Consider the following 27,957-nt stretch of genomic DNA (forward strand, 5'->3'; position numbering starts at 1 on the left):
CCAGTACCTTTACCAGTGTCATGTTGTGTAACTGCTGTTTGTATGAAGGTATGATTTGGCTAGTATAATTTTCCTATGTGTATCTGGTTATATAGTGTTTTCTTGATTCAGAAAGAAATGAAATTGATTGTAATTTGAATTGTGAAGGTGGTTTAAAACATGAAAAAATGGCCTGCAAGCTTTTATCCACCACCCTTCTGAGATGTCTGCTATGGGGCTTCTGCCATGACAATTCCATTGTATGAAGTGGCCCAGGCAGCCTGTCAGCAGTGGTGTTAATGGAATGCGTATAAATCAGCTGGTACCATGACAATTTAAAATAAACATGACAGCTCTTCTTTCCAACACTGTTCTTTCCTAATAACAGGAGAACTTGGTGAAGGATCTTAACTAAAACGCTGCTACTATGTGCTGCACAAAATGAATGGGATGCTGGTGCCGGTCCAGATGGCGAAGATGTTTCTTCATGAAATTCTGCAACCAGAGAGACTGTAGATGATTTTCCATACCCTTGTTTTGTTCCCACATGCTTCAGGCAAACAGTGAGCAGAGCTCTTTTAAGCAGAAAAATATGAATGGCAACAAGGTGTAAATCTACTTAACTAACAATTTACTTGTGTGTGCCGCCTACAGAAAGGTCTCTTCGCATTGCTGGGCAGCTTCAGCAGTTCCTGCTAAGGTGGAGTAATTCTGGAAGCAACTTCTGAACTCGTGTATTTCACCAGTGGCATTTGTCAACTTTTTGTTAAGGCTGAAGATAATGACTCTGCTTTACCTTTGCAGACCTTTACGTAGGAAACTTGTACATGTGTAGTCTGGTAAGGCTACTTCATGCACAGTATTAAGGTTTTGGCACTAGTGAAGTTGTGGTTTGATTCAAGACCATCATGTTACAAAGTGGTGCCCGTTTCTGATACGGTAAGCTGAATTTTGCAAGTGTATGTTGATAACTTTTAATGTATTTGCTAAAAGCTTATTTCTCTATTAATTCACTCTTGCTTGAAGGCTGCAGTCCAGGAAAGTTGGAAGCTGTAGAGCTAAATTTTGTGGCATCTCTGAGTGCTGGAGAGCCTCTAAGAACATGGAGAAGGAAGCTTCAACGTCCAGTTGGGCAATAGAGGGGAAAAAAGTGATGGGAGAAAGGTGACATGCCCGAGATGTTTGGCATAGACTAGCTGGTAGCCATGTGTATGTGCACATTCAGGCCTTGCATGCTGATGTTTCATTTTCTGAAGCATTGATACCAAACAGGTTCAGCTGAGTGGAGTAATAGCAGTGTTTTGCACTGCTCGTGACAGACTGGAGTTAAACACCATGGCTCTGAGGTAATACTGCTTGCTCTGTCTGATTACTTGGAAGAGCGTTGCTGTGTGGAGGTTTTACATTATTCTGTTGACGTTTAGGTGCAGCATATTTGTGGGCATCGGAGGCCAGTTTCTTTCCTGTACACAAAATACCACCAAAAAACTGCAGTAAAATTTGAAAATGAGGCTTTTATCTGCACGGTGAGTCCATGGCTGCTTTATAGTCTCTTTCTGTTCAGTCTTCTGTGAATTAAGAGGTTTTCTTTCTGAACTCAGAGAAACAGGACCTTCTATCTTTAAATCAGGCCCTGTAGATAAGACTTCCACAGTGATAGGTGAATTAGAATGGCTACTGCATTAATTTTTGCTTTCTTGAGCTTTTGCTGCCACAGCAGACTTAATTTTATGTTTCAACAGAGATGCTGAATGATGGAACTGAGGGAAGGAAGGAAATGTGCAGAGATAATAAAAACCTAGGTCAGAAAAGGGGCAATCAGAAGTGGTTGGGAATTCCCTAAAATAAACTTCTCCAATTTTTCACTTCAGCTGCTAGGTAATGTAACATTAACTGAGGAAGGTGAATTGCAGCTTTTATATAATACAAGAGAAAAACCAGAGAGCTGCTGATGGTGAGAACCCCTGCTGATCTACTAGTTTAGATTCAAATACCTTGTGCTATGGAGACTTAAACTTGCCACAAGACGAATTAAATGGATAGCTGCAGGTATAAATACATGTATGGTTGTTATAGCCATTCACAAACTGTTAAGGAAATACTGGGTTGCTTTCAGGGTCTCATCGTAAAGGCCAGTGGTGCTAGTCCTGAGGAAAGCACAGCTTGTGAGTCCTCTGTAAGGAGAACTTGAACCCTTATTTTCTAAGAAGGAAGCTAGGTTCAGATGTTTAGACTTTAAATGCCTCTCTGTACTGTTAGGAACAAAGTTTAGAAATAGTTTTTATACCCCTTCAGTTGCAGTAAACACCAGACTACTGTTTGTAATTCAGCATTCCTCAGAGCTGGCTGGCTGAAAAGAATCCATCAAAAGTTACATTGATCAGGCTGTGCGAATATGCTGCCTCCGAAAACAGCAGCTCTGCTCCCCACCCTAGCCCACACACATTATTCTGCAGTCATCAGCTCAGCCACAAAAGGGGAACTGAGCAGCATGCATGAGAATTAGGTTCGAAGCTAGAGCCATGAATTCAACCTATAAATCAGAGGTTCGTAGGGGCAGTCTATCCTGACATTAATAATCAGTTAACAAGCTGAGGCCCTGTACTGCCTTAGTGCCAGCTTGTTTCACCTTCAGAACAAGGAAAGGAAAGATGTATGTTCTTTAAGAAGATCAGATGTACAAAGTTAAATCTTTATTTGAGAAGAGCAAATGATCCAGTGGAGTATTCAAAAATGCAGTCCAGGGCAAGGAGCCAAGTATACAGAGTGCAGTCATAAAAATAATCCCAAGAAATGAGCAGGTCCCTCTTTGTGCCTACTTGCGTACTTTATCATTAAAAAAAGGGGGTGGAGGGGTGTTGGGGAGGTAGGAAGGGAGAAGCTAGGAAGCATTATTTGCCAATAAACCGAGGTGGTCGTTTCTCCTTGAAGGCAGCCATCCCTTCCTGACGGTCTCTTGTGGGAATATTCTGTGTTTTTTAAAAAAACAAACAAAAAAAAAGGCATGTATTTGACAAATTTAATGTCATTTTAAAATACAAATTAATTTGGCAGTAGTGGTCTCAGACCCTTTGCAGATTGCAAGATGTACCATTGAAAGAAAAGCTATTAGGTAAATAAAGAGACTAGGTTGTAGCAGAATCACAAGCAACATGTCCAAGACAAGATCAGAAATCAAGAGAATTACATAGAAAAAGTTTTCCATTCATTTAGTAGTCCTGAGGCACAGCAGTTAAATGGTTAATTGAGAAAGGTACCTGCTCCCAAAACCTGTCAGAAAGAACGACTATGGGAGGAATCTAATTTTAAGATGAAAACTGTTAGTAAAACTCACACTGTAATTAATGTACTGCTGAAACTGCAGGATTATACAGTTACTTCCCACTGAAGGTTATTTATTTAAGGATGGACTTTGGTCTCAGGCAGTGTGAGAGAGGCAGCTATGCATGAACAGTTAACACTATAATACAGACATCTGGAACTGCACTTGAGTTCTCAGAGCTTCAGATTTAGCTGTTTAGCTGTCTTCTGTTGTAGAGGAGAAAATACAATAGGATGCTGGGAATATCTGTCTTTAGAAAATGTGCAGTAATTACTCTTTTTGGGCACACAGTCCGAAGGTAACCTACCTGGGCATAACACATCCCTTCAATGGCCATCCCTGATGCAATATCAACCTGCAGACGAGAGGGAAGGAAAGAGATACACCTTCAAAACAAACATTCATTTTTAGTGACTGGCATGAAACTTCACTACTGTATTAGAACTGGAGTGCTACAATCTGTAGAACAAAATCCTGTATGAATTTTGTCTTTAAAGCAAATCTTTAAAAAACCCTGAAAAGGGTCTAAATGCCTTTTTTAAACAAGGATTACAGTTCATCTGTTGTAAATGTTTTTACTGTAGTAATTTCAAAGAGCTGCTTATCTGCTTCCTTTACCTCAGTATTTAAAAAAAAAATTACCTCTATTCCTCTGTTTATTGCCAGTTTTCCCATTTTCACAGCAATTGGAGCCTTTATTAAAAACAAAACCAAAAAAAAGCAACAAACTTTAAAATAATTGAAGCCACATTGGTTCACAATACAACAGTAGTTATAGTGGTAGCACTACCCTACCTCCAATTGAGTTTTTTTTATCTATAGCAATTTACAGTAAGTTAGTTAAGTACTTCTAAAATCCAATTTGTCATTATCTACAGTTATTAGATGTACACACTGCAAGCTGTCAATGTCCTGCGGGTCTGGGAGGTAAAGCTGTCCTATGGGTTAAGCAACTGGATGCTAAGTTCCTACAGAAGCTGCATTCACAAGAAAGGACAGAACTAGACTTTTTCAGGTACCAAGACTTTAATATTTCACAAAATGGAATTTCAGTTGTTTGTTCATTCTTAAGGGAAGCAGAAATTACTTCTTTGTATTGACAATACGAATAACATACTGACCTGAGGAAGGATTTCTTTAGCCAAAGTTAATGCTCTCTGGTAAGCTGCATCTCCCTCCTCATTCTGGGGCACTGCGTGATTTACTAATCCCATGGAGAAGGCTTCTTGTCCATCAATTTGTCTACCCGTGAAAATGAGTTCCTTTGCAAGACCTACTCCAACGCATCTGGGCAGACGCTGGGTTCCACCTTATGACAAGAGCAAAAACACCATTTTCCATTTCTAGAAATGCCCGTAGAAGCAACAGAATTTTGTCTCTTTATGTAACAAGGAAGTCTGAAAAATAAAGGGATTATGTATTTCTTTTAACTATTTGCTGAACACGTCAACATTTGCAAAGCATCTGAAAGTCTTTAGCATCCTTGTGAATATTTTGATAAATTGGAAAAAGAGTAAAGGGACTTTCCTAGGTTGACAGCAAGTCAGAGACAGTACTTGGAACAGAATTCAGAGATTTCCTGGGTCACTAGAAGATGTTATTTAAACTCAAAACCAAAACAGAACACATTTCAAGTGCTCTAATGGCAAAATATTTGCTGTACAGCTGAGAAAGAGACTGAATATATAATGAAGGTACCTGCTCCTGGAAGAAGCCCTCTTGTGGTCTCAATAAGGCCCATTTTAGCTGATGAAGCTATTTAATAACAACAAAAAGAAAGTATGGGGTTTAGTTACTTTTTTCCAAGTTGCTAGAAATTGCTTAATCAACATCTGTCTCAAGAGGGATGTATAATATGGCTGCTTACCCCTAATGAAGCATTTTTATATAGAAAAATGAACCTGGGGCCCACAGTAGATGAAATATAATGGATAGAAGAATGGAAATAGAAGAAGCAAGGCTTTTGCTCCAAGTTGATTTAAGGAGGAAGTGTTAGATCTAACCAAAGTACTGATGCAATACTACATAAGGACTATTGAATCCCATCAACAGTTTTCTGGAGGAATCGTAATATTGTCTAAAAATAGGCTTTATTTTTTATGCAAGGAAATTACTTCCCCAATAGAAACCAAGCATCACAGTATCTGGACAAATGCCTACTCATTTCCTGAACTGTGTCAGTTCCTCTCTTAGCCTACTGGCTTCTAGTAAGTCAGCTATCACAAGAATATGCTCTTTTTAAAATATAGTCACTGATTACAAGAAGAACCCTACATTAAGCAACACACAAACCTGCTACTCGAAGGTCACAAGCTAACGCCATTTCTAGTCCACCGCCCAATGCGTAGCCATCTATTGCAGCAATTGTGGGTACAGGCAGGGCAGCTAGAGAAGACAATACAGATTATAGTTCCCAGAATTCTGTTGCACTCACTTCTGGAATTTTTTAAATGCCTAAATTCTAAAGCATTTAGTAGTTCTCCATTCTGACTGTCCTGCTGTTCTGACTGGTATCAGTCGGATTTGACTTTGGTATTTCCGTAGTGAGACCCAAGAAGTGAGGGGTGGGAAGTATCAGGTATAAGAAACCTGGCATTCAGCAAATACATTCAGAGGTCCAAGTCCCTTGTTTTTGGGTCAGCACAGTATCAGGAGTGCTTTTGAGTATATATTAAAAGCGGGACAACCAACGTCACTCATTTTGTCTAGCACTGTTTCCCGAGGATTACATAGAATTTTATATATAATGCTTTGTTAAAAGCAGATACTTATGCGTATGTTTGTGCACTGCTCTTCATCATAGAGAAGTCAGTACTGAAATGTAATCTTGTCCTTGGAGTGGCAGCAGTATAGTTGGTATTTAGGTCTAATCAGCTCTTTGTATCAGGTCTAAGCTGGAGCCACCTGAGGAGCCAGTCAGAGACAAATTTTCCAATTGAGATAATCATTTACCTATTTCATCCATTAGATTTCTCAGCCTTTTAACAAAATGTCCAACTTCTGCATCATCCATCTTTGCACGTTCCTTTAAGTCCGCACCTAAATTGCATGAGAGAAAAAGGTAAGAATCCACAAACAGGGAAGAAATGTCTGAACTGTACTCCCTCCTGCCACCCCTCAGGAGAGACCACTTCAGAAGTCTTGAAATGCAGTATTCTGGTTAAGTAAGGTCATAGGAAGCTCTGGAATGTAGATATTTGCGTTGGAGCAGTGGCTAGGGTATGCGCTGTGAACAGATTTCAGAGGAGCACCGATGTCTGATCCTAATCCATAAAACTGGAAAACAAGGACGCCAATACCTGAGGTACCTGGGCTTAAAGGTGATTATAAATGGAAAACAAAGGGTAGCACAGAGAGGAAAGGGTGTGAGCCACAGAGCCTGTGTGGCTCACTGTCACACATCTTCACTGCTGAAGCAGAGAGAACAGGCAAAAGAGAGAATGTGTTATTTGCTACTCAAAAGCTAACCTGTTTTTCTTTTAGCATTCATTTCCAGCTGCTTTTCTACACAATCCGATCTGCACACAACCCTAGCAGCCATCAATTTTTTAATAGTAGTTTGCAGAACCTGTTACCTACCAGCACAAAATACGCCTTTCACTTCGCTCTTGAACACCACTACACGAACTTTCTCATCAAAGCGGAGCTGTTCCAGAGCGCTAAAAAGCTATGAGGGAAAGAGTACAAACAAAAGAAGAAAAACTTTAAGCACATAGATGTATATACAAAAATTATAGCAAGCTCCTAATCTATATGCCTTTTTAATTTTTCCCCCCTTTTTATTCCTCTGCAGGTGCCAGGAATTTCCTGGAAATCACATATGTGGAACCAGCAGGAGCCTTCCATGACAGCCTCAGAAAAACAGGTCTCCCCATCTCTTTTTCACTGCCAGTCCAAGATGAACCCTTGCTGTTCCTTAAACCCTCCTGCCTGACATGGAACAAGCCAGACTCTCGCTGGAAAGTATCAACCTTGAGCAGAGCGCCAAAGCTCTGCTATGGTCTGACAATGAGTATGATTTTGTTCTAATTACTCAAGTGATGATATTAACTTGAATCTGAGTTAGCTGCCTTAAATAATGGCAGTATGTGTCTGCTCCCCTTCTGAAGCTACTGCAATATGGACATACGACAATCTGCCTCTTCCAAATGCAGTCTCTGCTGACTTTCAGCAAGAGATTAAGCCTTTGTTTTCGATTTCCCACAATTATTCTTATCACATTTAGTTACCAATCATGATCCCAAACACATTTACAGGCCAGGGCCATACTCACTTCATTTACAAATACTTTTCCCAATGAATTTCTCGCATGGGGTCGGTTCATTAGGATTTCAGCAATACCTTAGTAATAGGAGACAATTTCAGTTATACTTCATTTAATATGCTGACACAGTAATTCAACTGGGAACTATATCTGCAAATGCTGCATCTTCTCTTCCCTGAAAACGCATGTAAGTATATTCTAATGCCATCCATTATTTTAAAAGTGGAGGTGCCGCAAAATCCAGGAAAATTAGTGACAAGAAACTGCCTATGAAATCCAGTGTTGCAAGACAACAAGATTTGATAGCATTACAGATAATACAAATAAGCAGGTGTTTAAAAAATGAACATGACATCCAAGAATGTCTTAGAAACACTGCAGGAATGGAAAAAAAAAAAACAATTAGGTTTCTGGTTTAAGTACTACTTATCTCGGGTTTTAATTTACAGTCTTACTGTGTTCAATTTTCTCCTTAGTGAAAAAAAAAAAAAACACCTTTAATTGCTGTTTGCATGTGGGCACCACAAACTCCCAGTTCATGCTCCAGAACTGCTTAGGAATTACAGCCCCATTTCGTTTACGGCTAACGAGCCCCTCAGAGGGCAGGACTTTACCCAAAGTTGCCAGGTCCAGGCGGCAGCACTCGACCACATCTACCTCTGCCCCCTGCACCTGTGCTCTGTAAACTGGGATCTGGGCGCTCCGGGGCGGGTTTCCAGGGCTGCGACCATTTTGTGAAGGCGGCCGCCTCCTTCCTCACCCACGGGCGCTGCCGCCCGCCGGCTCCGCGGGCCACGGCCACCCCTCTGGGCATGGGGGTACCTCGGAGGGGACCCCCCTGCCGGACGGGCGGCGGCCCCCGGCCCAGCCCCTCTTCCCCCCGCACTCACCGCCGCCCTCCCCGCCGACCAGCACCTCCGCGCCCCGCCGCGGGGCGGCCGCGGGGGACCCTCCGCGGGCCCAGCGCAGCAGCAGCCGCCCCCCAGCCCGCCCCGGCCCCAGCCGTAACATGGCGCCACTCGGCCCCGGCCGGAGGCGGGGACGGGGACGGGGACGGGGCAGTGAGGGGACGAGCCCTCGGCGCTGCGCCGTCAGGAGGAAGGGGTGGGAAGGGGGCGGTGGCGGTGTCACGCTTCTTCGCTCGGTTCAGCTGCTGCCGCTACCTGGGGCTCTGTGAGGGAAGCCGGGGCCCGTCCTGCCGCCAGGATGCAGCGCCGGGTGTTCGTGGTCGGCGTTGGCATGACCAAGGTACGGCGCTGCCCGACCGGTCCCGGCCCCAGCACCGGCACCGCACCGCGGGGCCTGGCTCGGCGGCGGCTCCCCCCTGCCTCAGGCTCCCTCCCGGAGCGTGTCTGAGGGGAGCCCGGAGCGGGTGCCCCTGGCGCCCTTCAAAGCCGAGCAGCTGCTTGAGGGGCTTTCCTAAAACCTAGCTCCGCGGTAGTCAGCAAAATTGACAGCCTTGAAACCTGTGTTTTGTTGCTGTGCGGGTAGGAATGGTAGCGTGGAAGAGGAGGGTAAAACTTATAAGATTACATTACATCTGAAGCGTTTTATTATGAAGGCTTTTAGGATTGTAGCCTTTCTCTAGTGTTAAACCTTAGAGTGATGTGCTAAAACGATCATACCTCACAGAACAAAGTGGTGCTGCGTATGCAGCTGTCAGGCACCCAGGCCGTGCCCTTTGTTTTTGGAAATGGGTCACAGCAGTTAGGGGCATTGAGAGGTTGTCAGTGCTCTTTTTTACCTCTTCGTTAGCTCCAGTAACATCATTAAAACAGGTCGTGTGCAGACTTTACGAGTCACTGACTGACATTTCTCACGACCTTCGGCATGAAGGTTCTCTGCCTGAGTTAAGGAAAGGCGGCACAGCAGAAAGTATGGCTAAGTGTTGGCAGAGGCTGGGGAGGTAAGAGTTAAGGAGACAGCGTATTTTTATATGATGAGTGAACATCAAATAATTAGTAGAGCTGTAAGTAGAGAGATGATTTTTTTGAGCAGTGACACTTTTGTAAATGACATAAAAAAGAAAACAAATGTGTTGGTGGACTCCAGCCGTGAGGGGCAAAGTCCAATGTTCGAATTCATAGCAAAGTGGAGTAAGGCTTGGAAGGGAGGCTTATGAGGAATTAAGTTCAGTGTAAAGAATAAGTATTGTGAGTAGGAGTAGAGCAAAATAAAGTAGAATGGAAGTATTTATCAACGCTTTTGAGAAGATAAAGTCATGGGTTGAAATGCTTCAGTGAAGATGGCAGTTGTCCTCTGTCCCATCCGCAGGCTTTGGCCAGCATTATTGTCCATTGACATACAAGCCTGAATCTTCTCGAAGACTGAGCAAAAATGGTCTTCTGCTTCCATAAACTTGGACTATGATATATTTTTTTAAGTCACGGCAGGGTCTTGGTAGTCACACCTGGGGATTGTGCAGATTTTGTGGATGCACTTTTGGGTCACTTAAATTGTTTGCATTTTTTTTAATCTGTTCACAAACCTATTCCTGAGTTACCTATATAGCTTTTAAACATACCAACATGAGTAAAGGATGTATTAAATTTCATTGTGATTTGTTCTGTTTTTTTTTTTTTTTTCTTGTCAGTTTGCAAAGCCTAGTGAGAAGAGCCTTGATTACCCTGACCTGGCTAAGGAGGCAGGTAATTTAATAATAAAATTTAAAAAACACAACACATTTAGTTTGACTGCTGGCACATATTTTAAATCTTAAAGTTAATCTTATTATTATACATATGAAGGAACAACTGTTTAGTAAGTAGATACATATAAAAAGCAAATCTAAAACTGGTAAGAAGGAACACTCACAAAATCTGTAACTGACCTCTTAAAATCACTGTCTTCCAGTACTAAAGTTAAAAGGATAGCTTAGGATTGAATTGGACGCTTAGATCATTTCATATGTCTGTACTACTGAAACGTATTTTCGTTGGGACCAGATAAATACGGAATGGATTAGATAGCATTTTCTGGTAAAGGAGCTTGCTTGGAACTCAAAATACTGCAAGACTGTCCTAAAGAGAGTTAAGATGCAGGACTTTTTTAACCATTCACATGATACAGTAAGGCATTTTTAAACCTCTATTTTTTATGTAGATGCATGAATTGTGCATACTAGTCATAACAAGCAAGCCTAGTTTTTGGTAGCTGCTTTTTTTTTTTAACTCTTTTTTTTTTTTCCTTCACTTCCCAACTTCTAAACTTTTTAGGCCAGAGGGCTTTAGCTGATGCTGGGATTCCCTATTCAGCAGTGAAGCAGGCATGTGTGGGTTATGTTTATGGTGAGTAACATCTTTTGGTTGGGACATGGCCTCTGTAAGACTTACAGACGTATGGATAAATGTTATCTACATCTGTGTGGATGAAGTATGGGGGATCCCATCACTTTCAGATAATAATATTTAATCACATGTCAATTTGTAGAACTGTCCGAAACATAAGTTGTGTTTTTTTTCTAAATTATCATTATTTTTAATAAGCATAGATCTATGTCTGTTTATTTGTGGAATTTACAGTCCTAGTTGCTGGTCATAAGAATTCCAAAAAACTGTCTTGCAAATATGTTTTATACAAGTAGCTCTATCCGCAAGGTCTGGTGGTATATTTATTCAACTGATGAAAAATTACTTAATGTACTGTTCATGGCAATAGACTTGAAAACTGTAATATAGTTTTAATTCTTATTTGAGCATTGAGTCTGTACACTAGAGTGGGTATGTTTGTTTATCCAGTGCTCTTGAGTTTGAGTTATTTTGGGGATCATTGTACTTTCAGCCCGAGAGCATAGAAGACGATGGGGCTTAACTCTAAGTGATATAGCTAAGTTCTGCTCTGTGAGATTCATAACTGTTTTAATCCCAGGGATACATTAAAAACATAACCATGAGTTAATGTATCATGTTAGCCTGTTGAGAGTATTACATTAGTATGGCTACAAATTAATGCTTCAAAGCTGATGTAGACAAAAGTGGGGTGTCCACATACCTATACAGGAGAGAGTTTTCCATTTATTTTCTTCCTGTTTCTCTGTTAATGGCTGTACTATGGTAACTGAAGTAGGGTTAATTAGTTGTGACACCTGCAGCAGCTTCCGAGTCATGCCTCTGCGACCCTTCTGTCCAGTCCCATTACTTTCAGTTGATTCACAACCAGTTTCTGCAGAAGCAGGACAAACTTCTGTTTTTAAGGTCTGGTGATTTCCATCTTGTTTCTAAGGCTCTTGCACTGTGCATACTTAAGAAAGGCTCAAGATGACCGTTCAAAATTTCAAGTTTACAGTTTAACCAGTAGTATTGTATACATGTAGTGGGATTTCTTTTAGCTAATGAAGCTTGAGTATGTACCTCATTTTATGTTATGTCTCTGTATAAAGGTGACTCAACCTGTGGACAACGGGCCATCTACCACGCTTTGGGTTTAACTGGCATTCCTATCATTAATGTTCACAACAACTGTGCTACTGGATCTACCGCTTTGTTCATGGCCAGACAACTGGTAGAGGGAGGTGAGTTATTCTGCTCTAGGGCCCAGTAGTTCATACTTTTTACTTGTACAAATACAAGTTGTTCCTTCTGTTTCTGCAGTTCCTTTGTTGGTTTTAATACTTTCTTGCACTTAATTCCTTATTCTTCTATAACAAAACGTGCAGTAACATGTGGCGTGATTATTCTAGTACTTGTGACAGAGGCATAAGTGCTTGATCATTTAAGGTAACTGCTCTCAAACTGTGGAGAACTGTTCAAAAATAACCCCAAACCCTCTAGTGATCTCTTAATCTTCAGTATCAATGTTTTTGTATCAATGCCATTCCCACTCCAACTTGACTTGGTTTTAAAAATTAAGAAGGGAGGAAGAACAGCTGGTAGATGTTTATAGATATTTATTGTAACGAGATAACTGATAGTACATATTGTCATTTACATCTGAGTTGTGTTTCAAATAGCCAAAATTTTTCATTTTAAGGTTTGGCAGATTGTGTTCTGGCACTTGGCTTTGAGAAAATGGCAAAAGGATCCATTGCTGCAGGTGTAAGTGTCTGAAAACTATACATTTCACTGCATTAGTAGACGGAAAACACCTCTTAATTCTCTGTGACATCCTTATAAGTATCAGCCACTTTAACATGTTCCTGTAGATAATTAGAAGAAACCTTTTTTTTTTTTTTGAATCACAGAAACTTGTAATGAGTTTTATGACTGTGATTACAGTTCAGATATGCAAATTTTGTATGTTTTAGAACTAATTTTATGTAGTCTGTCAGGCTTTTAGTACTTTACAAAGGTATTTTTAAGTTGGGGTTAATAGGAAATAATGAAAATACCAGGTAGAATACTGAAGCGTTGAGCATTTGATGCATCTTTCTCAAAATGACAGAGCAAATTAAAGAAAGAATCCGAGACTTTTGGCTTGATGCTTACTCAGTTGACTAATTAACATGCTTTCTCCAAAACTTAGGGCTTCAGTAAACCTTTCTTTCTGTCTCTTCCTTGTTTTTATTGGAGAAGTATGGGGCTTGTGTTTTGCCTTATGGCAAGTCCATATCTCATTTAAGTACAGAACTATGAAATCCGTTAATCTATGCAGACGTTTGGGTGAGAAATGTTAAATTAAACAGCTAATTCAAATGAGTCAGAGTTAACCTTAACATGCTTTACAGTAGTTCATCTAAGCTTTGATTGAAAATGAAGTATTAATTTTATAATTTGGGAGTATATTAACTATAAGAGTTTTAAGTTGAGGTGAAAAATACCCAAAGTCCTCTTTTGAAAACAGTGATAGAAATCAGATAGTGGTGGTCCTTGCCACAAATCAGTGTCATGATGACAATGCTAATCGTTTTCTGCTTGTTTACTCTCACAGTTGGGATATCATGAAAGCTTCAAAACATGTTGCTGAAGTGCAACATATAGTCCAGTGGAATTGTTAAAATATTAAAAAAAAAACAAAAAACCTCTATTTTGCTTGAAATCCATGGCACTTTTGTGGGGATGTTGTAAACATGAGGAAATTATGACTTGCTTTTTAACTGTTTTTCTTCGTTTTAGTGTACGGACAGAACTAATCCACTGGACAAACATTTGGAAATCATGATAGATAAATATGGCTTAGCAAGTGCTCCAGTAGCACCTCAGATGTTTGCAAGTGCTGGCAAAGAACATATGGAGAAATACGGTATTGACAAAATATATTTTTCCATTATCGTCTTTTAATGAATTGATTTAAAATTTCATTGCAATTTCATCACTACAATTTCATATTAAAAAAAAGAGCATTCAGTGTTCTCTCTTTTACATGAGCGCTACAGCTGCATAGTTGTACTGGATGTAGGGTTGTCTGCAGAAAAGTAGGTCAGGGGTAGGCAAACAATACGATTGGGAAATAAAATTAAGCCTGTGATAGAGTGTCTGCTAGTTACCTTAATGGTATTGCTTGTGCTTCTGGAAGGTCTGTGCAGTATGATTGCATAACTTCCTGCATTCTGTTCTTCTGTCTTAGGATGGGTAGGTAGGCTTGTGACTGAATTTTGTTACAAAAACTTTTGAGTGTTTTGATTAAATATATCGGATTAGGCCGTTGCCACTGTCGTTTCTTACACTCTTACCAGAAAAGGGAATTGCCTCCCAGGTAGCATGCCCAGTCTGTTAAGTATGTTTAGGCTAGTTTATGGAAAAAAATTAGGAGTTCAATATTTCAACACAGCTGTTTTGTTTTGCTATGAAAATGAGTGTTCAAGTTCCAGCAATGTAGTAATACCTCAAATAAAACATGCTTATTTTCTCTATGTTAGGTTAGTGAGTGTTAAATATCCAAGTAGGATGTTCTGTTAGCTAAAACTTAATCAGTATTAGTAGTCTTTATCTAGTTTTTACACCTTGTTGAGCTTTAAAGAAAGTTTCAATACACTGAGTCTCTTGTAAAAATGCTTGTGAAGGTCAAATTCTTATGACACTAATACAATATTTAAAAAGTTATGATAGCACTGTGTGTGTAAACCAGGTATTTCAACACAGCTTGCTTTCTCCTTCCAGGGACAAATCCAGAATACTTTGCAAAAATTGCATGGAAGAATCATAGTCATTCAACCAACAACCCGTGAGTAAAGTACTCCACCTCAATATTAAACATATGTTGCTGCTACAAAATTCATGTAAAATTGGATATTATTTTAGAAATACCTAGCTGAGTATATTCTTTATTATGGAATGGGAATTATACTCAGAATAAAGTCTTTATCCTATATCTTGTATTTAGTAAAAACAGCTGTACAGTTGCCTGATGATATATTAATAAGGGTCATACTGAAACTAAAAATAGCATCTTTTTTTTTGTAGATATTCCCAGTTCCAAGAGGAGTATTCGTTAGATGAAGTTCTGCATTCTCGCAAAATTTTTGATTACTTGACTGTCTTACAGTGTTGGTAAGGAGAGGACTTAGCATTGTGAAATAAATCTTAATATTCTGACAAATGCACACCTATTTAAATAAGTTTGTTTACTTCTAAATCAAAAGTTACAGATCATTTTAAATATTTTCTACTTTTTAGACGTCATAGTGTTCAACTGTTGTATAAATATTACTGAAGTAGCATTAAAAATGGAACGTTTACTGCAAACACTCCTGAAATCCATAGTTTCAGTGGGATCAGCCAAAATATTTTTTTTCTTTGTTTTCAAATGTACTTCTATGGAAGACTGACATTAATAATTTAGAATGATGACATTATTTTTCTTTCAATTAGTCCAACAACAAATGGTGCTGCAGCTGCAATTCTGGCTAATGAGGAGTTTGTGAAAGAGCATAATTTACAGTCTCAAGCTGTGGAAATTCTAGCCCAGGTGATGGTTACTGATTATCCAAGCACATTTGAAGAGAAGAGTTGTTTGAAGATGGTAGGTATAAAATCCTGTATTCTGTGATGTTTGGAATTTTCTTTTTAGTACCTGAGAGTCCTAATGATCCTGTAGACATTTACATGTCAGTAAGCAAACAAGTTATAATTAATGTAAAAAGACTCATTTGGACAGGTGGAGTGGACAAACAGTACAGTTATGGAATAAAAGTAAGAAATCTATATGTATTTAAAATCTAGTTTAAAAGTATTTAGAGGCTACCTATTAACAGTTTGAACAGAAGGAAATGTAGTTTGTCTCATGTGAACCTATTTTACTTATGTCTGTGCTGTATTGGAGCTGAAATAACATGTCATGTATAGTCACAATTATTTAAGCAGAATGGCTTGAACTGCAAAATTTAAATCCCACAGCAAACTGACCAAAATAATTGGATGTAAGTCAAAGCATTAGAATACCCACTTGAGACAAAGTCATGCAAAGGAGCAATTTGGCTAGTAAGCAAGGTTGAGAAAATAAAGGAAATGCCCCCAGAAAAGTTTCTGCATGCCACCAACTCGTTTAGAATGTGTTATTTCTTTCTATATAGTTCCTACTATATGGAAATTAAAGGCTATGATATAAGATCCATTAAAGCACATTAGAATGCCACCTGTGACAGGTTATTTTCACTTACAGGATAAATAGAGGCACATTAAAAATTAAGCATAGAAATGAAATCAATTACTTCTTTAATGATATTTTAACTTATGATTTCTTCTGCTTGCAGGTTGGTTATGATATGACTAAAAAAGCTGCAGAAAAATGTTTTGAAAAAGCAGGCCTACAACCTACTGATGTTGATGTGATTGAACTCCATGACTGTTTCTCAGTTAATGAGCTCATTACCTATGAAGCTCTTGGACTCTGTCCAGAAGGTAATAGCATCAGTGAAGATCGTTGTTTTAATAAAATGGACAGGGTTAAAAATATCTTTTTAGCCTCTTCCTATAATTAGAACTTTGAGTTGTACACTAGACATCTTATATATTTAAATATATTACGGCTAACTTCCTAAGAGGAAAAAGCAAGCTAGCAATGTAGTAACATAAAGAAGACCAATAAATGTAGAGTTCATTTAACAAATTAATGTGACTTCTAGAGGAGTACACAGGGCAGATTAAAGTGTTGGACAGCTATACAAAATCATATGGCTAGCTTGTGCAGGAGTGGCTCTTCTAAGCAAGCAGGACAAGGAGATTAAGAACTCTAATCTTTCTCAGAACTACAACCTTTTTCAGGGATATGTTCTTATTTACCCTGAGATTTCCACCCATCTTTGTATTTCCTTTTGGGGAAGATTAAAAATAAACAAGAATTACCTATAGAGGGCCTAAACAAGCTATCCGACTTTGTCTTTTAAAAATCTTGAAACATCTTTGTCTTTTAAAATACAGAGAGTTGTTGGCAGAGGTTCTAAAATGAACTATGTAACAATGCTCTTCTGTCTAAATTAGTGTAATGGAAATTAATTTTATGCACATAAGTCAAACTAATGAAGTTTTCAGTTTAAGAGGTTTTGGTTTGATTTCAAATAATGCATTGCACTGCTACCTCAGTATTTATTCAAATGCCAAATTATTCATGTGTTGCATAGATAATCATCTGATGCAGTCTTTCTTCAATTTGTTTTTAAGCAATTTAAGAAAATATCATATACTGTCACTAGATGGTGTGTTGCATTAAGTCTGAGCATTCTCAATGAAAGAACTTCATAGATCTTCAGGAAAGTTTCTTTTATGTGTTTGTAGGTCTTCTAATGCTTGCCCTTGGATGCTTACTCTTTACTGCCTTCTTTGCTGAATTTTTATGGTATCTTCAGTAATATGGAGAATTATTGACATTATTAAATATACTTTAAGCATTTTAGCTTAATTCCTTTAATCACAGATGCAGTATAATTCTAATGGTTCTTGTCTATTTGACTGATGAGTATTGTGTATGGTAAATTGGTAAATATTTAATAGTGCAATTCTCTCCAACTTTCAGTATGTCTGACCTCAAAGTGTGTGAAACTTACCTTGGAAGGACAGACTAATTAGACTTAGAGATTAATGGAATGGTATAAATTACATTGTGGATTTAGATGTGCAAGACTAACCTGACATTCTCATTTAAGGGCAGAAGTATGTTGTAAATACAGGAAATGCAGCAGTTGTGTTGTTTTTTTTTTTTTTTTATTTTAGACTTTGACATTAATCAAGTAGGTTGAAGAAGCTGGTACAAGAATAAAAGACCAAGGAACTAGTTAAGGGGAGAACTTTCTGCTGAAGGATTGGGAACTAATAGGCTGGATGCTAAGTAATTCTAAGTATTACTCATATGAGTGATTATTTCGTGATTATTTTATTTGGTATATTAATGTTTTAATGCAGCCCAAGATACAGTTAGCTTTCATTGTGGCAAGGGCACGTTGTTGGGTCATGTTCAGCATTGTGCCCAGCAGGACACTTGTGTGACAAAGTTGTCACTTCGGTCCCTGCTTCTGCCTGGCTGTGTTGTTCCTCCAGCAGATACTAGGGTAGCTGAGGTCCCCCAAGAGGGTCAGAGCCTAGAAACATCAGGTTGCTCCTGTCAGTCTGTAGCAGGCCTCATTTCTTGTTCTTCCTGCTCAGGCAACCTATGTCAGACACCCACAATGTTACCCTTATATATGTTAAGGTATGTTAAGCTGAGGTAGAGGAAGAAAGAACAAAGAACTAAAGTTAGTAAACCAAAATACAAACTTGTTATAAAATTAATTTAATTTGAAAAGTATCCCTACTTTATTTTTTTCCCCTTAACCAAAAAAAAGTACTTAGAGTAGAGCTTCCAGGACAGCATTCCAGTAGGATCATTGACCACTTCAAATTTGCATTATATCTTCATATGATGTAGTTGCCTTTGGTATTAATGGGGTTGGATATTGCCCAAGAAATTACTGCTAGACCCATGGTCTAGCTTAGTTTATTTCTGAGGGCCATGAACAATTAGGTGTCACGTTTGCCTAACTGAGAATTCAAGGGGCTGGTTGGCGGGAAGTGGCTTAATCCAAATATGGGTGATTTTGCACATTAAAATGTAGCACTTAATGTTTTGTGAAGTGCGATGGTACCCAGATGAATCTTTGTAAGCATGAGCTCTCCAGTGTTGATGATAATCTTGCAAGTAATCTCTATTGGAGATAAATCAAAAATATATTAACAGCAGTTGCAAATTACAATTAGCCTTTCTTTTACAAAAAAACATGATGTTCATTGTAGTTTCATTAATAAAGCAATGAATAGCTTCATTGTGTTGATTCTATCATACTACTGTATAACAGTAAAACAGTTGAACTGCTAATTAAAAAAAGCCATCAGATACTAGCCATTTTAATTCTTTTCCACATTACTGTGGAATCCGCATGCTTTCTCCAGCAGCGTCAACAAGTCTCGTTAATGTTTGGCAAATTTCAGTCTACCCTTTGTAAAATCTGTGGTATCTGTACTTCTTATTGACTAACAGAAAGTATTTGCAGCATCTTTGCTTAGTGCCAGTAGAATTGAAAAACAATTTTTATAAAATAATGAACATTTTTCTTTTATAAATACTGTTTCTTTCTTTTAAAAATACTGTTCTCTAGGAAAAGCATGTGAACTGATTGACAGAGGAGACAATACTTACGGAGGAAAATGGGTTGTTAATCCTAGTGGTGGCTTGATTTCAAAGGGACATCCACTTGGTGCTACAGGTAATGCAAAAATACTTCATTTAGTCATGCCATTAAGATATGAGATACTGTTCTTGACCAGGCAGATGGTTCCCACTTGTATTTGTATGAAAGAAATGAGGACTTGATGAGATTAGGAGGAGCTCTGGAGCTGATTCTCATTTGTGACTAATGCAAGCATTAGGGCAGGTTGACCATGCAGGGTTGCTCAAACCAAAAGACTTGGAGTGTGAATTAGATCATTAGTACTTGTGTAATTTGATAGAGCTGTTTTTCTGTTGATATTAAAGCAACCTACAAAACAGCTTTTTTTTTTCTCTAAATAATTGCTTAATGGTACAACTTCTGATGATTGTAGTTTCAATAACTATTTTCATATGTAGTCATCCTTTAAAATTCAGATTTTGGAGATAGTTATCACATTTGAATAGCTTGTACCATTGTTAGCTGTAATAAAGCTATTTCTGTGAAGTCTTGGATGTCAAAATATTTATCTGATGTTATTACAACAGAAGTTCACTGTTAGTCTCTGTTTCCCAGCAACATAAGTTTTCCTTTTTTTTTTTTTTTTTGCTATCTGTGCTTTTTTAAGCTATCTGTGCATGCTTCCATGAAATGCCTCTTGAATAACATGTTTGGATTTGTGAGGATAATTCACCTTCTTTGCTTGCAAATGATTAGATGGCAGAAAGCTGGAGAAGAAACCTTGAAAAACAACAAACCTTGGCCTAAATAGCTGTAATATCTAGATAATCCCTAGTTAATTTGGGGGGGAGTATTAGGAAATGTTGGAAGAAGAACATACTCATGTTCTCATTTAACTGGAATCTGTAACTAGATATAAGAATTCCATTCCTAGGTATGTGTTAATTTTTTGTCATTTCTACAGTGATAAATGTAGAGGCAATTACTGGTATTTGTGCTTCTCTCTATTTCAATGGATTGAGGGGGAAAGCCATTAAAATGCAGAAAATTACATGTCTACAGGCAGTCAGCTTAATGTCACTGTAAATCAGTCTTGAGGATAGCTATATGCTAATCAGAGGTCATACAAGTCATCTTAATTTTCCATACCACTCCAGGGCAGGATGTCCCATGGTACACGTTCTCTCCTTGAAGCAAAGAGTGCGTGTATGGAACCTGCTAACTCTCATAAATGACTGGAATTATAAAACTTCTTACTCATCCCTTCCATAACGTTTAACTTGGCAATGTGTAAAATTCAGTGCATAAAATGCAGGTTCTGCCTGTCTTGCCCAGAGGACTGTGTGGTTGCCTATGGGAAGGGACAGGGTTCTGTGGATGGTAAGGAGGAAGAAATGTGAACTGGATGAGAATTGCACAAATGGCTGATGGAATGGTAGGGGGAAGCAAAAGGTAAATGTAACCTTGAAATCAAGACTAGTGAAAAGGAATTCATGTTTGTTTTCAGCCTCCCAAAATAATCTTTCTAGTTAGCTGAGCTCTAGAGACTTCACGTTCTCAAATCATACTGCATGTATTCATTTAATATCTTATTAGGGAAGGAAGTTCATAGAGCATACCAGTTAGTGTTACTTCCTTACATTAATGAGCTTGGCCCAGCAGTAATTTTAATCACAATTGTGTATTCTAGGACTCTCTTCTGTTGTAGTATAGTGCTAACTTGTTATGGGCATTTTTAATAGTAGGCATTTGTAGTGTGGGAGGAAAAAAAAAGGTTTTCAGAAGATCTTGTCACATTTTTTTTTGTTAGATTTAGCACATGAATTCAAATTTCTACTCCGAGATGCATGCCACGATGGTGAGGTGAGCTCAATGTGTGCTTCTGAGGTACTTGGGGTAGATGTTAGAGCGTTGCTGTAAGGATGTGGTAGCAGTTGTATCTGCCTTGAAATAGGTATGGCTGTCACGCGTTTATTTCTTGGAGATTCAAAAGTCAGTGCTGAGTTGTGCTTGATAATTATTTTTAAGACAGCTCACACTGACAGCCCAGAAGATACTCCTGTGAGGGATGGAGGTCAGGTAGAGGAGTGAGAGGTGCGTAGCCTGAGTGTTACACTGGAGCCCACCCAGCTGCATAGCTCGTGTGTGCGTGTGTGTGTGGGCGTGTAAACAGCACTTTTCTCCACAGCACCGCCGGAGCCGCACCGAGGCGGGCAGCGCTCCCCTCAGGGGCCGCTCCCCGCGGGGAAGATGGCGGCGGGGCGGCGACGCGCTCTGTGCTCCATCTTTCAGGCCTGGCGCAGTGCGCCGAACTCTGCTGGCAGCTGCGCGGCCTGGCCGGCAGGAGGCAGGTGCCGGGGGCGAAGGTGGCGCTGCAGCACAACCTGGGCCTGGGCGGCGCGGCGGTGGTCACGCTGTACGGCATGGGCTTCCCCCCGGCCCGCAGGTGAGACCCGGCCCCGGGCCCCTGCACCGCCCCGGGGAAGGGGGGGGGGACAAGCGAGACCCTGCCGAGCTGCGGGGGTCGGGGCTGGCCTCGGAACCGAGGCCTCCGTGGGGGTGTAAGGCAGCGTCGCCTTTCTGTCCCGGGGTCTCCAAACGTTCGCGTATCCACCCCAGGTTTGTTTAAGGGTTATCGTTGCTCTCCCCGCAAGGAAGAGCTGTGAAGGAAAGCTGTTCCTTCACAGGAAGAGCTGGAGCTGTTAGGGACCCGCAGCGCCGCAGCTGTAGGCAGAGGTTGTGAGTTAGTGCCTGACAGACAATGCGCAGGGTGAGCTTCATGGGCTAAAAACAGCAAAATGTCCCATTTCTGGCCTGCGTGATTTCCTCTGCCTTAAATTAAGGACAAATTTAATGTTTGGAGGAAAAAATAAAAAGCAAAAATAACCCCCAAACCACCCTTCTAAGAACAAAACAGGATTTGAAGGAATTAATTGAATCTAGGACCTTGTCAAAAAAAAAAAAAAAAGTGCAGCATCTGTCAGAATAGAGTGATCCAATTCTTTCACTGCTAAAATTGTTACTGGTCTGACTTCATGACGAGTTGGGTCTTCCCTGTAGGTGTTACACAGGGTATTCTAAGTACCTGTTAAAATTCAGGCATGTTACTCATCTACTTCCGGCAAAAGTATTTTTATTCGCAATTATAGCCTGCTTCAGAGGGAGGGGAGAACACTGCTATGAAGCTCTCTCACAATCTGCTCTAATTGTATGCTAAGATGGGCAGGAATTGAGAGAAAATACAAAATTTTATAAATATATCAACATTTCATGAGAGACTTTTTTTAACATAGTTTCCTTTGCATTTTCACTGTGCACATTGTTTAGAAAAATGGAGCTACTATTTGTGGATATTTTGTTTGGGGTTTTAAAGCTTAATACCAGTATTTTACACATTTTCTAAAAAAAACAGTGAGTGGTAAAATGTGTCATGGTGGGCTTCCAGAAAGAAATATTCCCCTCCCAACTCAAGTTTTTAATGTCTGTTTTAGCTGGATAGTTTCTGGGATGTGACAGTATAGTCTGTGGAGTAGGTAACAAGAGCAGGAATTGAACTTTGAGGGGCTGCATCAAGTAGTTTTTTGTAGTGTAGTGTCAGAAGCTCTAATCCTGACAGTTCCTTGGTCTGTAAGAGGATAGGCCATGTGAGGAAGTGTGTGTGATAGGGGAAAACTTGGGTCTGCTCATGGGGTCTTTTCAAACATGCTTACAAAATGTGAGTGGGTGTTGGTATACAGTTTTAAGTCAGAAGGGAGATTTGTAGTTAATACACTGTTTTCCATTGCGTTGAGCTTTATCATTAAAACAAACAAACAAAAACTTACAACTCTACAGAACAGGGAATCTGTTGCTATATGTACACCATTAACCTTGAGATACTGAAAATAGTAGCGTCTTCCTGTCAGTCAGGAAAAGCTTTGCTTGTATAGATGATGTTTCTCTTGAAGAAATTGTGTTACATACTACAGGTGACTTGGCCTTCATCAGTATTGAGAATTTTCTTAACTCTTCAGTGCAGAGAAATCTTAGCAATAATAATGTCTCTTACATTATGAGGCTTAAAAATCTTCAGTTCTCCCAAAGGTTTTGTATGCGGGAAATACCTGGCACAGGGAGTTGCACTAATGTACAAAAGACTTTGGAATGAAACAGTGCAGCTGATCTGTTCATACCCCACTTATGTAACTGAATGTTGGGCATTGCGTAAGTAAGGGAAAGGTGGTGGCATTTTATGGTTATGAAGATATTTCATACAGTTTTTTTCTACAACAGTGCTCACAGACCTAATCATTAGATTGAGATCTAGCCTGTAATTAGTGGCTTTAGTAGGAGTTGCCAAGAATTTATATCATGGTAAATGATAGCAGAACTTGATTCATTTTGGATCAGGTCTTAAAACAAATCTGCTTTTTTGTTGATACCTTACAGTTTTACATCCCGTTACTACAACCTTAGTTTATTAGCAAAACTGTGCGTTGTCCTCAAATGACACAGTGCGTACTATTGCTGACCTAGCAAACACCTACAGGGATACTTCACTCTTAGTACCACACAGATAAGTGCTAGCAACATTTTATAAGTGATTCTGTCACTTTATTTTTTTTTAATAAGACTTTGAAATAATTTGACCAAAAGTAGTTACTAAGTAAGATGTCAGAAAGGAGGACCGCTTCAGGAAATATGACGGCTAAACTTCTGGATGCGTTTCCTAAAGGACTTCGTGTTGTCAAAAAAAAAAAAAAAAAAGAAAATAGTTCTTGAGATGGTGCATATGCTGTTTCTGTCTTCACACACAGCGTGGCAATGGAGTTGGCTGATATTTGAAGTGATTGTAACGCAGACTGTCTAGCCCATCAGAAAGTAAGCTTCACTTGGACAAGATGTAGTTTCTCTGTATTGCTTGAACTGTTGCAGTGTGGCTGTTCACAGTGGTGTTAGGCCTATTCACAATAATTTGAAGGTGTTGAAAATATGATTAAAGATACATAAACAATTTTTTTTTTCTTGCATTTCAGCACTGGTCGTGTTGCAGCTGTGCCTCTCAGTGCAGCTGTTGATGGATTTAAGTCACATTTGGTCTTCAAAGAGATTGAAAAGAAGCTCGAAGAGGTATTTGTCTACTACTTTTACCTGTAATACCTTTTAATACCTTTTACCTGTAATACCTTTAATACCTTTTAATTTATGACAGAACATGTGCAAAACCTGAAGGAAATACAGTAGCATAAGTCACTTTCTTAGTACTTCATGTTGAAACAAACAGTACAACTTTAATCTTCACTGTCCAAAATCTTTATCTTCTGTACCATGATTATAAAGGATTTCTTTCAGACAGCTCCTAACTATATAAGAGTATTTCAGTGAAGGCACGTTTAGGTCATATCTGAAGAGCTTGCTAACTAACACAAGTTTGGTGTCTCTTGCTTGCTTTGTAAGTGTGATTAAAAGAAGAGATTGCATTTTGTGAGACCTACAGCAAGACAGGACTGTTAAGACACTTGTTTGTTTGTTTGACAGATTTTAATAGAGATAGATAATACGTGTGTTTTTTTTCTTAAATGTTCAAATGAAGCCTAGTAGAGGGAAACAAATATTTTTGTTAGTAGAAAGAGTAAAGATTTTTTTAAAGTATTCTCTGTTTCTATTTTTAAATTCCTCTGAAGAAAATGAATAATGTGCACATTACGTGGTCATTACAGGAAGGAGAGCAATTTGTCAAGAAAATTGGTGGTGTCTTTGCCTTCAAAATAAAAGATGGTCCTGGTGGAAAAGAAGCAACTTGGGTAGTAGATGTGAAAAATGGAAAAGGCTCTGTGGCAGTTAATTCAGGTCAGTGCTATTTTATTATATCACTGCAGAAAACACATGAAATGAATGTAAAGATTATCAATTCATACTCTGCTAAAGCTGTAGTGACCTTGAACAAAACTGGGGTTAAAGCTACCTTAATTTTAAAGTTTTCTTATTTCCAATACTTCTAATCTATGACCTTTAAGATAAAGATTTAAATCTGTTCTACTGTGAATTCTGTTTGGTTAGTTGTGTGTTTTCTTAGAGGCTCCAGACAGATGTGTCACGTGACTCCTGCAAGAACTAGAATACAAAACCAAAAGGTTTTTTTTTTTGTTTCTCATAAAATTTGGGCCAGAAATGTGATTTTTACCTGTTTTTTCAGGTGCTTTGTTGGAGACTCTCGTAGGTGGTAGGCTGGTCTATCTAGTCCAGTTACTTCTCTTCGGCAGCTAGTTAAGCAATAAAATGACGGATTTCAATACTGCACTAGCTGACATAAACTTCAAGTTCCATCATAAAAAAGGCAGACATAAATAAAACCCAAGGGCTGGTGGGTTTCCATTAAAAGTATTGGAAACAGACGATTTGAACGCTTGCTGTGAAAGTGTCTTGTTTAATACCTGCATCCTATTAATAAACTGTAAATAAAAAGACAAAAACAACAGTTTGTCCTCAGAATCTTACATATTCATGAACCTTCATCATAAAGCTTATAAAGCTTTTAATTAAAAATGTGAAAGGAGGTTTGATTTGAATTCATTAATTAAGATATAGAAAGAAAAGTACTGTTCTCTGTTGTTCATACAACATTTTATCAAAGACTTGACTTTAGTAATGTGACTGTGGGAAAAGCTGGGTGCGGATTTTAGCCCATTTTTACATGTATTAATACTTACATCTGAGCTTCTAAAATACCTTTTCAAGCTCATTTCTGGTAAGAAGATGCCAGAAGCTTCTGGATTTGAATTAATTCAGATGCGATTTTCTAGAATGCACATTCCCACTGAAGGACGGGGAAGGAAATGCATGAAATGTCAGTGATAAATATCGTCACTGTGTGTCACAGGGGAAAACACATTTATTCTGAGATGATCTTAATACTAGAAAATTTAAGCTTGATAAAACTTAAGATGACTGTGAACACTTGTAATTAACATTATCTGATTACAAGATTTTTATTTTTTGTTTGTAATGAATAAACGCGCTTAGCACCTTTCAGAAAGGTCCATCTTTCTTCAGTGTTGGGATGGTCTGTGCTGCAAGGTGCCACAGGTGTCTGTTGGCTAGTAGATGACCTCTTCCTGATACTTTTTAATGGCCCTTACCTGTAGGTACTTGATATACCATAGTGCTGAACTGTAGTGTCAACAGATTGTTCAGGTAGTTGTAGTTTGTGTTACTGTTCTGTTTCTCAGTTTGAATCTTCATTGTCAACTCTGTCTTACAGATAAGAAGGCAGATTGTACAATTACAATGGCTGACGCTGATCTATTAGCTCTGATGACTGGCAAAATGAATCCTCAGACAGTAAGTATAGTAAAGATGAAGGGATAATAGTACTGATATTTGGGGGCTTTTTTGAGCATATTTAGGTTTAATTTTTTAAAAATAAATCCACTCTTCCAAAACTGCCGTGGCTGATATGAAAACGGGAAAGTTCTTGACTCTCTGAATAAATCAGTCTTTGCTTCTCTCGATAAGCCTGACTTCAGCAGTTTCTACTCTTCTGAACAAGTATCGTCTCAGACATCCTTTGCGTAATCCAGAAGCGGATATAATAGTGCTTGCTTTGCACAGAAAGGGGGAAGCTAGTGTTTGCAGTGTGACTTCAGAAAGGAGGAATGTCAGCCCTCTCTTTGGACTGCTATCTGATAATGCAAGAAAAATGCCATTATCAAATTTATTCTCTTTAGGTATCACAAATATAAACTTTCTGAGGTTATTATTCGACCTTTCAGTGTCAGAAGATAGAATTGTACAATAAGGTGAGATGTCTGCTACAACTGTTAGAATTATAATACTGCAGGCCAAGACCCGCACATGTATAATAGCCTGTAACATTGGGGAGGGGTATGTTTGGGGTAACGTGTTCTATTGCATTTCATAGAATTTTTTTTTCATTTATTTTTTAGGCTTTCTTTCAAGGTAAATTGAAGGTTTCTGGGAACATGGGCATGGCGATGAAACTTCAGAACCTACAACTTCAGCCAGGCAAAGCTAAACTTTGAGCTTGCTAAAGTAAACAGTCAGTACTTGATACTCTTGACAACAGATTAGAATGAAACTAGACATAGACAATATGGCAAAGGCTGGGCTTGATTGGACCTCTCTCACCTAAATTCTTTGGTTAGAGACCTTAATTCTCTTAATCAATTCCGTCAGTTTGTATATGGCAAAGATTTTTAGGCTAAGCTTGAGGCACTAACTCTTGCAAATGGTATATGGTGGGTATCATGGAAACAACATTTTTGTTTTAATCTGTAAAAAATTTTTTATAAAACTTAGAGTTGAATGAGGCTGCTTATTGTTGTTCAGGTTAGTTGGGAAGAGAGTGAGGAAGGTTACAGATAGTTTGACAAATCAATTAAAGTTGCATTTTTAAAAGACTAATAGCAGGTCATGCAAATGCTTTCAGACTCACATTCTAACAAATTTGCTGCTGCTTAAATTAAAATGGTCTTATAACGGGGATCTCCAACAACGTTTTTTTAGAATAGGCTTTATGAATTTGCTATAAGATACTTTTCTTATTATGAGTTTGGAATTAAAACAAAACTACCCAAAATTAGGTAGCAACTAGAATGTTGCTTTGAGATTCGTAGCATTTGATTATACTTAGCCCTGAGTAAAGATATGGTTTGCTAGGAGAGCAGAGAGGGAATGTAACCAATATTTACCTGTTTTCTCCTGGGAAAATCTGGTGTTGATCATTATGAATTTCTTATCAGTAATGTAAAAGCTTTAACTTTTGTTTTGGGAAAATGTATTCTGGTTGGAAGTTTAATAGAAAATTAAATATACTTTTCCTGTTCTTCTTTGTATCTCTTCCTTGGATTTATAAACAGATGTCATGTTCATATATTGAGT

At 38.8% G+C, this 27,957-nt stretch overlaps 3 protein-coding genes across 3 annotated transcripts; 2 read left to right on the top strand and 1 right to left on the bottom strand.

Moving 5' to 3' along the window:
• The first annotated feature begins 87 nt into the window (after positions 1-87).
• On the top strand, positions 88-7,568 carry LOC310903570 (uncharacterized protein). Its single transcript, XM_083847049.1, has 4 exons — positions 88-918; positions 1,404-1,505; positions 4,180-4,316; positions 7,095-7,568. The coding sequence occupies exons 1-4, from the start codon at positions 832-834 to the stop codon at positions 7,147-7,149; spliced, it is 381 nt and encodes a 126-aa protein (XP_083703175.1). The 5' UTR covers positions 88-831; the 3' UTR covers positions 7,150-7,568.
• ECHDC2 (enoyl-CoA hydratase domain containing 2) lies at positions 2,653-8,587 on the bottom strand. The gene is made up of 10 exons (XM_083847031.1): positions 8,456-8,587; positions 7,575-7,642; positions 6,881-6,968; positions 6,254-6,340; positions 5,594-5,686; positions 5,000-5,056; positions 4,423-4,610; positions 3,944-3,994; positions 3,609-3,656; positions 2,653-2,948 (listed from the first exon to the last, which is right to left on the bottom strand). The coding sequence occupies exons 1-10, from the start codon at positions 8,574-8,576 to the stop codon at positions 2,871-2,873; spliced, it is 879 nt and encodes a 292-aa protein (XP_083703157.1). The 5' UTR covers positions 8,577-8,587; the 3' UTR covers positions 2,653-2,870.
• Positions 8,588-8,678: 91 nt separating this feature from the next.
• SCP2 (sterol carrier protein 2) lies at positions 8,679-27,901 on the top strand. Its single transcript, XM_083847028.1, has 16 exons — positions 8,679-8,813; positions 10,159-10,213; positions 10,781-10,852; positions 11,944-12,075; positions 12,534-12,598; positions 13,616-13,742; positions 14,600-14,663; positions 14,903-14,989; positions 15,311-15,461; positions 16,192-16,339; positions 19,066-19,173; positions 21,370-21,523; positions 24,093-24,186; positions 24,777-24,906; positions 26,318-26,397; positions 27,003-27,901. Exons 1-16 carry the CDS (start codon positions 8,772-8,774, stop codon positions 27,096-27,098), a joined length of 1,605 nt encoding a protein of 534 aa, XP_083703154.1. The 5' UTR covers positions 8,679-8,771; the 3' UTR covers positions 27,099-27,901.
• The last annotated feature ends 56 nt before the right edge of the window (positions 27,902-27,957 follow it).

The sequence above is a fragment of the Anser anser genome (assembly GCF_964211835.1).
Source record: "Anser anser genome assembly, chromosome: 8".
Classification (NCBI taxonomy): Eukaryota; Metazoa; Chordata; class Aves; order Anseriformes; family Anatidae; genus Anser; species Anser anser.